Source organism: Cupressus sempervirens, chromosome 10 (genome assembly GCF_028749045.1).
Source record: "Cupressus sempervirens isolate cs-2001-9-10 chromosome 10, ASM2874904v1, whole genome shotgun sequence".
Classification (NCBI taxonomy): domain Eukaryota; kingdom Viridiplantae; phylum Streptophyta; class Pinopsida; order Cupressales; family Cupressaceae; genus Cupressus; species Cupressus sempervirens.
The window spans coordinates 797491468-797502967 of NC_143127.1; the positions used below are offsets into that span (position 1 = coordinate 797491468).

Consider the following 11500-nt stretch of genomic DNA (forward strand, 5'->3'; position numbering starts at 1 on the left):
TCCTGGAAAACCGTAATATGTGACTTTGTAATTCAGCAATGCGGTTTAATTTGCATAGAAATGTAATTGTGAGAGCCTCATACGACTAGAGGGGAATTGCTTTGAAGACAGAGAGTAGAGGCTTGGATTAAGGTGAGAGGATTGTATTTTTGACCAGTCGTGACCAAATGGATGTGAGCCCGCTAACTTGAAAATGGACATTAAAAAATAACGAGTAGCAGTTGGTAGACCAACACAGATTTTGGTACCGAGATTTAATGACAATGGAGAAGAAGATTCATGTGTTGATCAATGTGCTTATGTTTTGCTTGGATGTCACCCTAGACCAAAGAGCCATGCCTTATCTAGAAGACCCAAAAGGCTGAAGAGTACATGCGAAGCAAAAGAAGTCAAGGAAATGGAGACAGACAGTTGCTAACGATGAATCCCTTACAGATATGAAGCATTGTGGACCGACCCAGCAGAAGCGAAAAGACCTCACAGCTTATTTAATCCTTCTACTTATATATAGACAGATAGAGAGATACTCTCACATGTCGGGTCCGAAACAATTTGCCAAGTAGTCATTCAGCGAGTTGAGGCTGAGATTGTTGTACGATTCTCGCAATGCAGGCTTCTAAATGCCGGCTCCTAGTGTTGCCACTTTTGGCATTGTGGTTCACTAGTGTTCAATTTGTATCAGCAAAACATGCCGTGTTTACACGACGCTACAAATTCAACGTGGGTTACATATGTTTCTACGGAATGAGTTGAATGCAGGATTATTGTTTAGGTTTCACTTTTAAATTTGTATCTTTGTGATCAGGTTCAAATATTCCTGACAAGGAATGTCATGATTGATTTAGTTGTTCTAAACATGTACAGATTCAAATGGCGAATGTGACCCGCCTTTGCACTACGAAAGCCCTCTTGACTGTGAACGGGCAATATCCGGGGCCTGCAATAGTTGCTCGAGAAGGGGATCGCGTGGTTGTGAATGTAACAAATAATGTTCAAAACAATGTTAGCATACATTGGTATCTCTTCTGCTCCCTTATTCACTTGATAAAAGTAGTGTTATATGCTGATGTATCACTTAGTTATAAGAGGGTGCACCTTATGAAATGCTCAGGCATGGAGTTCGGCAGCTTAGATCAGGGTGGGCGGATGGTCCTGCTTATGTCACTCAGTGCCCAATTCAAACCGGGCAAAGTTATGTGTACAAATTTATGATCAAAAGGCAGAGAGGAACACTGTGGTGGCATGCCCACATCTCGTGGTTGCGAGCAAGCTTACATGGGCCCATTATCCTTTACCCCAAAAGGAATGCTTCTTACCCATTCCCTCGCCCGCACCAGGAAGTGCCTATTGTTTTTGGTATGTTTGCTTAAGACAATAAATGTGTTGCCACTATACACTATTACTGCTAAATTTAATATGAAAATGGAAATACTTGCGAATTGCAGGCGAGTGGTGGAATGCAGACACTGAGACTGTTATCAATCAAGCAATGCAAAGTGGAGCGCAAGCTAATGTGTCAGATGCGTATACCATTAACGGACTCCCTGGGCTTATGTATAACTGCTCCGCCAACGGTGAGGGTGGGCAATTACAAACGCTAATGTTCATTTGTATAAATATTGTATATAATTGTAACAAATGCTTAATTCATGTGTAATGCAGATACATTCAAGCTCAAAGTGGTCCCTGGGAAAACATACCTGCTCCGTCTAGTTAATGCTGCGCTCAATAATGACTTGTTCTTTGGAATCGCCAACCACACATTGACTGTGGTAGAAGCTGACGCTGTGTATGTGAAGCCTTTCCAAACCAATGTTGTTCTGATCACTCCTGGTCAGACTACCAACGTCCTCTTGACAGCTATGTCTCAGCCACAGAATGCCACGTTCCTCATGTTTGCCCGCCCTTTCGCTACGGGTAGTGCAGCTTTTGATAACTCGACCAGCGCTGGAGTTTTGGAGTATGTTTCCAATGCTAATACCTCCTCTCTTCCCATGATGAAACCAACGCTTCCAGCCCCCAACGATACCTCCTTTGCTGCTAATTTCAGCCAAAAGATGAGAAGTTTGGGCAATCCGAAATTCCCCGCAGCAGCTGTTCCTCTGAAGGTGGATAGACAGTTCCTATTCACAGTGGGGTTTGGGCTAAATCCGTGTCCCCAAGGACAGACATGCCAAGGTCCTAATAACACCAAATTTGCAGCCACTATTAACAACATATCCTTCGTTCTGCCCACCACCGCCCTTCTTCAAGCACACTACTATGGTCAGTCTAACGGAGTCTATAACACCACTTTCCCTGACAACCCGCCATTTCCTTTCAACTACACGGGCACGCCTCCTAACAACACGCGGACCCTGAACGACACGAGAGTGGAAGTGCTTCCTTTCAACACCAGTGTAGAGCTTGTATTGCAGGACACCAGCATTGTGACCTTCGAGAGCCATCCTCTGCATCTGCACGGCTTCAACTTCTTCATAGTGGGTCAGGGTACGGGAAACTACAATGCCAGCACCGACCCGTCCAACTTTAATCTGGTCGATCCTCCAGAGAGAAACACGGTTGGAGTTCCCAGTGGAGGTTGGGTGGCTCTCAGATTCCTTGCCGATAATCCAGGTACTACTGCTATCCTTACGTAGGCTTAGCTTCGATTTTTCTCATTTACTTCTTGGTCACATTGCTCAACCCAATTGCATTGCAGGAGTGTGGTTCATGCATTGTCATCTCGAGCTGCATACCAGTTGGGGGTTGAAGATGGCATGGGTTGTTCAAAATGGAAACGGTGGCAGATCTCAATCCCTTCTTCCTCCGCCCAAAGATCTTCCCTCCTGTTGATGTCTTCAGCGTCACCGCGCAGCGCGTGCTTACTTTCACTGCTACCAATTTTGTGCCAGTTCAACATAGAGTCCGAAGAAGAATGAGAAAATGTGTGTCTCGACTTCTCTAGAGGGAATAAGAGGGCGTGTGCCTAGACGTGACACCTCTAGCGTGCACCTCGATGATGATGTTAAGCTTTTGAATGATACTGATCTTGGCCTAAATAATTATTTGTTTACTTGGAACTACAAGAGATGTGGAGGGGATGAAATTTATTGGAGATTAGATGGAATCTTTATTTACGCATGTTGGATAGGGGATCAATGGAATACCAGTTCAAAAGTATCGGATTGGAGAGGTTCCAAAATATTCTTGATCTCTTCAAAAGTCTCTAACTCTAAAAACTCCTAGGTTAAAGTTTCAACATTAATGGATGTGGCACTTTTCTCCTCAGATCTTGGTCTCTAATTCATGTTTCAAAGGGAAACCTTCACATAGTACGACTATGCAATCTTTTTTCAAGAAATAAAGATTTCTTAATCAAATACTCAAAAGTTGGAACATCCAATGTTTTGGGAATGTTCAAATCAAGCAAATGACAAACATAAGCTCGTTGGATTATATTACTCGCTTCATCTTAGATTAGAGACTTACTTTGGAGTTGAGACAAAAGGTGGTCAAGGCAATAAAATATCTTATCCACCACCTGCCTAAATAAACGAACTTATTTTTATAGAGGTTCAATTATGACTTTGATAATAAACTTGACGTTCAAGCTATATTGGTGATCAAGAATACATGTACATCAATGAGGTACCAAATGTAGTGCACATGAACCTTTATATACTTGACTTCCTAAACTTTAAATTGGGTTACATAAAATTTAAATGGAACTATGGTTGTTATAAAATGAGAAAAGGTCACATAAATTGAACTATGGTTATTATAAAATGAAAAGAAGTCCTATAAATTGGATACCAAACTTACTGAGAATATTTTAAGGCTAAATGTTCACACCCACTACATTCACATCCACCAATGTTTGACATTAGTGAAGATAACGTAATCTTGTATGTTTTCTTCTCAATGAAATATTTTTTTTGTGTGTATAAAGTGACATTGTAATCTAAGGAACAAACTTCCTAGCATGAATTAATGTATCTAACCAACTCAATAACAATACCTACTAAGTAATAATATATAGCATCACTGTGTTTTCTATAGAGAATATGAAGAATCTGTGGAGAATTGATTAAGCCTTGGTATAGTGATATACAAACGTGTAAAAGAAATTCACAACTATTAAAAAAACCTTCACAATTAAATTAGTTGATATTATAGAGGATGAGACAATATGGAAGTTTTGAACAAAGAACGTCATTATCGCTTGTCGTGAAAAGTGCCAATTATTATCACTCTTGACCATAAGGAATCAAAGGCTAGAGACAAACCTCAATCAACAGAAGATGATTGTGTTGATGTAGGCCCGTAAAACATGCTAATTTAGAAAGCCTTATATATTGATGAAATATTGAGCTCGTATTTTTAAATATTTCATTTTATCAAAATTTAAAAGTTAAAAAAGATGAAGTTCAATGTGGTTTTAGAACAAAGAGGAGGAGGTATAAATTTTATTCTTAGTAGCTCCAATTCAAGAGTATGTCAAAATAAACTTTCAAAAAAATAAATTTGAAGATTTAATAAATCCCACATCAAGTGTTATTAGTGTAATAACTGTGATATTTATCAAAACATCTATTAATATCAAAGGAGATGTGGATTATTTGGGTGAGAACTATTTAGATTAATAAGATAATAATGTAATAATTTTATTCATAGCAAGAGGAAACATAGCATGATCTTTTAAGCATCATAGAAAAATCTAAGGAAAATCCTTGACAGTTAAAAATAATTCAACCAACCAATTAGAACCTTGCAGCCCACTCCGTCAATCTAGGAGATAACATTTGATCCCAGGGCAAGTTCAACCACATACAATGAAATAACATGGGAAATCCTCACAAGAAGTGACATTGGAGAAATACAAGGGTAATAACGGCAATAAAAAAAGAGAAACATGTACTAACATCTCATACTAGAGGAAAGTATTAAAAAGAAATAAGAAAATTCCTAGGATACAAATGGAAGGGTGTCATGACATGGTTCCTAGCTAGTGGAACATTGTAGCCTCTCTAGACTTGGTGCCTAGGAGGACAACAGGTGGACAAAATTACCTCATTGAACCAAGGTATCACACTACCAGATCAACATGCTATGAATTGCTAGACCTTCTGAATAAGCACCCCAGACCCCACCCTATACTACAATAGGGAGCACAACCCCTTGACCCCGTCTTGGGGGTGCTGCCTCTAAACCCTTGTAGAAAGAATCCTGGGGGAAACCACATCGAATAAACCTTTGAGTCTAATTAGGCTCCACATCACAATATAAAGTGCCCCAAACCCATAGAACCACATATTATAGAATAGTAGCACTACATTGGGCAATGGCAACTAAGCATCATGTTAGTGCATCAGAAACCAGAAAAGTATCCCATACCTACAGTAAAATTTATTAAGAAAAACAAAGAGCATAAGCACTCAAACTAAACTATGACCCTTCACAATTTAAACAGATAATAAACTATTCAAGGATATCATAGGGCTGGGTACAAGAAGTTGAGTCTCACTTTTGGGCAAAAAGTGGAAGTGTTTTTACTATTTTGAAAATTTCCTATAACTTGATCTCCAAATTTGAGGCCCATTATGATTGAATCTTGGAGAACTCCACTAATAGAAAAAATAGTGCTCAGAGTGCAGTTTTCAAAAATGTATTTATTTGGAATACACACATGGTATAAATAACATTTTGGTAGGCATGTTGAAAAACCACTATTCCAAAATGTTTGATTCGCGGTCATACCACATGTGTATAACCACCCTTTTTCACAGCAAAAGAATGATTTTTTGTGATTCCTTTTTGGAAAAGCTACCTAAAACACCAAATTTTGATGAGAATATGGTTCCTTAATTGTTTTATCGAATATATATTTTTTAAATTATTAATTTTTATTCGACGATAAGGTGGATTTTGAAAACCTATAGTGTGCAACCACCATAATTTGATAAAAGATTCTCCTTTTTCTAATTTTCTTGTTTCTTTATATTGACTTGTACATTCTATGAAGTTTGACGAAATATAATTGATTTTTCAAAAAACACAAAATTAAAAATCTTATTAACATTTTAGTTAACCATACTATTTGAATTCTAGGTATGAATTTGGCTTGATAAATATTGTAAAAATACTAAACTAAATCCTATAACTATACAATTTATATTTTTAGAATCCATACAAAGACTACTATAATGAGTATTTCTTTAATCAAAAAAATTATTTTAAAAGTCCACCAAAAATTTGTCGCAAGGTAGAAATTCCATGTTCATTTACCTTAGCCAATATGTTTCTGGCACAAGCATAGGCTTGGTCCTACCAAGCCTATCCCAAGACAAAGCTAGATGCAACCCATGGCTTCTAAAATTCAAATTTTAAGAAATGGGTACAAGTTTCAAATCGATTACCCATTTCTAAAAGTGGGCAAAAATGAGATTTTAGGCGACAAACAATAATATTTTGATTTTTTAAAGAAATGGGTACGCATTTTGAAACATGTAACTATTTCAAAAATAATGGGTGTTCAATTTGAAAACAAATGTGTACCCATTTGTTAAATTTAGGATTGGGCATCCGGGCCTAAAGTGAGTACCCATGTTTTAATAAATAAAGTACTCATTTCTAGCTACAATTTTTTTTTCCTCCAAGACTTCCACGGTTTTAGTACTTCTTGCATTTACCCATAGATCTAAGCTTACTTAACAACTTGCTTAAATATTAATGAGGCCAAAACTTAGGAATCATAATGTTTAGCTAGCAAAAGACATTTATGTAGTAGTTACTTTGAATCTTTGTTAGAAGATTCCAACCCTGCTAGGAGTTTTGCTAACATTATTAGGAGTTGAAAGGAAGACAAATCAATGCATTGTCCTAATTGCTCTAGAATTGGTATCAAGATAGATGAAACCACTGTGTAAATTACCTGAAATAATTATTTAGGATAATAGATTCAATAGATTAACAAACCAAACCGTAACATTTTTTCCAATAGAGTTCCTTTGAAGTCTACACTGATCCTCAACCTCAGACACTTCTTTGATCTTGATAAATTTGAATTCAAGCTCACACAAAAGCTAAAAAAAAATTGCAGATAATAATTGATAATAATAAAAGTGTCCTTCCTTTATAAAAGTCTGAATAACTAATCGATTCATCCTAAGGGATTCTCTAATATAAAATGAATAATATAGGACCATCATAAGATATTAAAATTAGGTTTCGTATGTTAACAATGTAATTTACAGAAAATCATTTGCTTCCGAGGAATAATTTGTGCATTATCTTTCACAATTATCATAGAATGAAAAATAACTTCCACCATATTGAACATACCTTTACCAAGATATCCATAACCAAAATGCATCCCTGCTAAATATTGTTGGAATTCTTTAGAATAACTGAGAGGTGGGTGAATCAATTACCCAAGGTCCAAATTTCCAAATAAAACTTTTCAATGCTTAGCAGATTCATATCCATAAAACCATAACATGGGTGTATCCATTAGATCGTCAATACCTTAACTGAGTTGGTCATTGTCATAGGTCAAAATAAATTTTCAAAAATGTAAATATGAAATACCACAAACTCATTGACATAGTTTGACACTGGGATTTTATGTGGAAACCCAATTTGGGAAAACCACCAGTAACATGCTACTCGATTTCACTCTTCTAAAGTGATGCCGTGCTAAAGGCCAACCCTATTAAAGGTTATAATATACACTATTAAATGTGACCTGAATAAAGGATTTCAATCACCCTATTAGGACTAGGCCTTGTTAGAGGATTCTAGAATATTTCGTACTTATTATCCAAATGCTTTACATAATTCAAGAAATTAAATTAGTCTGCTTGGATTCATCAAATCTTTGATATAACACTTTATTTTGTCACTCAGTATCTACACTGTTCACTCAAAAATAATAGTCTTCTGATGCTCGAGCAAGACTAGGTTTCTCGACACCAACTACATCTTCTCAGCTTGGTCACTACTATTATTTCCATGATGCTCGACACTTACTAAATTTTACACATGCTCAACATATAATATACTAACTTTCTACAACTTGGTCACTACTATTATATCCATGATACTCAACACCTACTAAATTTTATAGATGCTCAACATATAATATAATAACTTTCTGCTTGGCCTGAACTAAAATTTGCTTGGCTTACACTATTTTCCTAGCCAAGCTCGATAGAAGCTTTTGATGAAAACACTTCTTCTTTGCTTAGCTAAAGTAACCCTTTCCTTTAGCCCTGTGTAGATCAAAAATATATTAAATCATCAATATCTTACTTAATTTTAGTGCTCCTTTTATACACTTAATAACTCAACATTTCTCTAGGTTCTCTTGTTATCTCCTCTTTTCAAATCCTCTTCATCAATGAAAGAAATGGTAGCATTCAGACCATAAAGAAATTGTCTTCACCAAAAAGTAGTAGGTTTGACATCATTGACAAAAATAATGATTTTTCCATGATAGATTCTACATTTCAAACAATCTCTTTCCAAAAATCTCACTCTTTGGTATTGATGGCAAACCAATACAAAAAAGATTTTTTATTTTCATCCACAAAGAGTATTTCATAGAAAATGGACAGATCAATGCAAGAACATAATCATGAAACATTATGGAGAAGATGCATAATAAGACACTATGAACCATAAAACCATCTGACCACATGAACTTGAAGCTGCAAGAGGAAACATAGCTTGATCTTTTAAGGACCATAGAAAAATCCTTGATGGATGAAAATAATTCAACAAACCAATTAGAACCTTGAAGCCCATTCCATCAATCTAGGAGATAACATTTAACCCCATGGCAAGTTCAACCACATACAGTGAAATAACATAGGAAACCCTGACAAGAAGCGACATTGGAAAAATGCAAGGGTAACAATGATAATACAGAAAGAGAAACATGTAAAAACATCTCATACTAGAGGACAATATTAAAAAGAAATAAGAAAATTCCTAAGATACAAATGGAAGGGTGTCATGACATGGTTCCTAGCTAGTGCAACATTGTAGCCTCTCTAGACATGGTGTCTAGGGGGACAACAGGTGGAAAATATTACCTCATTGAACCAAGGTATCACACCACTAGATCAACATGCTATGAATTGCTAAACCTTTTGAATAATCACCCCAGGCCCCACCCTGTACTGCGATAGGGAGCACAACCCCTTGGCCCCATCTTGGGGGTGCTACCCCTAAATGCTTGTAGAAATAATCTGGGGGGAAACCACATTGAATAAACCTTTGAGTCTAATTAGCCTCGACATCTCAATATAAAGGGCCCCAAACTCATAGAACCACATATTATAGAATAGTAGCACTACATTGGGCATTGACAACTAAGGATCATGTTAGTGCATCATAAGCTAGAAAAGTATCCCGTAGCTAGAGTAAAATTTAATAAAATAACAAAGAGAATAACACTTAAACCAAACTATCACCCTTCGCAGTATAAATAGATAATATACTATTAAATGATATCATAGGAGTGGGTAAAAGAAGTTGAGTCTCACTTTTCAGCAAAAAGTGGAAGCGTTTTTACTATTTTTAAAATTTCCTATAACTTAATCTCCAAATTTGAGGCACATTATGATTGAATCTTGATAAACTCTACTAACATAAAATATAGTGCTCAGAGTATAGTTTTCAAAAATGAATTTATTTTGAATACCAACATGGTATAAATTACATTTTGGTGGGCATGCTGAAAACCATCTTTTCCGAATTATGGACACATCAATGCAAGAACATAATCATGAAACATTATGGAGAAGATACATAATACGACACTATGAACCATAAAACCATCTGACCACATGAACTTGAAGCTGCAAGAGGAAACATAGCATGTTCTTTTAAGGATCATAGAAAAATCCTTGATGGATAAAAATAATTCAACAAACCAATTAGAACCTTGAAGCCCATTCCATCAATCTAGGAGATAATATTTAACCCCATGGCAACTTCAACCACATACAATGAAATAACACAGGAAACCCTCACAAGAAGTGACATTGGAAAAATACAAGGGTAACAACGATAATACAAAAAGAGAAACATGTAAAAACATCTCATACTAGAGGAAAATATTAAAAAGAAATAAGAAAATTCCTAAGATACAAATGGAAGGGTGTCAGGACATGGTTCCTAGCTAGTGCAACATTGTAGCCTCTCTAGAATTGGTGCTCAGGGGGACAACAGGTGGAAAAAATTACCTCATTGAACCAAGGTATCACACCACTAGATCAACATGCTATGAATTGCTAGACCTTTTGAATAGGCACCCCAGGCCCCACCCTGTACTGCGATAGGGAGCACAACCCCTTGACCCCATCTTGGGGGTGCTACCCCTAAACGCTTGTAGAAATAATCTGGGGGGAAACCACATCGAATAAACCTTTGAGTCTAATTAGCCTTGACATCTCAATAAAAAGGGCCCAAAACCCATAGAACCACATATTATAGAATAGTAGCACTACATTAGGCAATGACAATTGAGGATCATGTTAGAGTATCATAAACCAAAAAAGTATCCCATACCTAGAGTAAAATTTAATAAAATAACAAAGAGAATAGCACTTAAACTAAACTATGACACTTTGATATATAAATAGATAATAATTTATATTAAACGATATCAGAGGAATGGGTAAAAGAAGTTGAGTCTCACTTTTGGACAAAAAGTGGAAGTGTTTTTACTATTTTTAAAATTTCCTATAACTTAATCTCCAAATTTGAGGCACATTATGATTGAATCTTGATAAACTCCACTAACAGAAAATATAGTGCTCAGAGTATAGTTTTCAAAAATAAATTTATTTTGAATACCAACATGGTATAAATTACATTTTGGTGGGCATGTTGAAAAACAACTTTTCCGAAAAACATATTCAAGATCATACCGCATGTGTATAACCACCCTTTCTACAGCAAAAAAATGATTTTTGTGATTCTATTTGGGAAAAGGTACCTAACACACCAAATTTTGATGAGATTGTGTTTCCTTAATTTTTTTTATTATCAAATATATTTTTTTTAAATTATAAATTTGTATTCGACCATAAAGTGGATTTTGAAAACCTCTAGTGTGCAATCACCATAATTTGATAAAACATTCTCCTTTTTCTAATTTTCTTGTTTTTTTATATTGACTTGTACATTCTATGTAGTTTGAAAACATATAAAATATTTTTCAAAAAAAAAATTTAAAATCTTATTGACATTTTAGTTAACCATTCTATTTGAATTCTAGGTGTCAATTTGGCTTGATAAATATTGTAAAAATAATAAGCTAAATCCTATAACTATACAATTTATATTTTTAGAATCTAGAGAAAGACTATTATGATGAGTATTTCTTTAATCAAAAAAATTATTTGAAAAATCCACCAAAAATTTGTCGCAAGGTAGAAATTCCATGTTCATGTACCTTAGCCAATTTGTTTCTGGCACACACATAGGCTTGGTCCTACCAAGCCTATCC

At 35.7% G+C, this 11500-nt stretch overlaps 1 protein-coding gene across 1 annotated transcript; it reads left to right on the top strand.

The window, feature by feature from the left end:
* The first annotated feature begins 530 nt into the window (after positions 1 to 530).
* On the top strand, positions 531 to 3362 carry LOC149536320 (laccase-4-like). The gene is made up of 6 exons (XM_089804618.1): positions 531 to 720; positions 865 to 1016; positions 1112 to 1356; positions 1446 to 1574; positions 1663 to 2616; positions 2702 to 3362. Exons 1-6 carry the CDS (start codon positions 607 to 609, stop codon positions 2833 to 2835), a joined length of 1728 nt encoding a protein of 575 aa, XP_089660744.1. The 5' UTR covers positions 531 to 606; the 3' UTR covers positions 2836 to 3362.
* The last annotated feature ends 8138 nt before the right edge of the window (positions 3363 to 11500 follow it).

What these genes read in the sequence shown, in the direction of transcription:
- LOC149536320 (XM_089804618.1), top strand. Translation starts at nt 607, where the DNA reads ATGCAGGCTTCTAAATGCCGGCTCCTAGTGTTGCCACTTTTGGCATTG. An exon ending in AACAATGTTAGCATACATTG is followed by an intron (nt 1,017 to 1,111) that starts GTATCTCTTCTG and finishes TGAAATGCTCAG; the next exon opens with GCATGGAGTTCGGCAGCTTA. An exon ending in GGAAGTGCCTATTGTTTTTG is followed by an intron (nt 1,357 to 1,445) that starts GTATGTTTGCTT and finishes TGCGAATTGCAG; the next exon opens with GCGAGTGGTGGAATGCAGAC.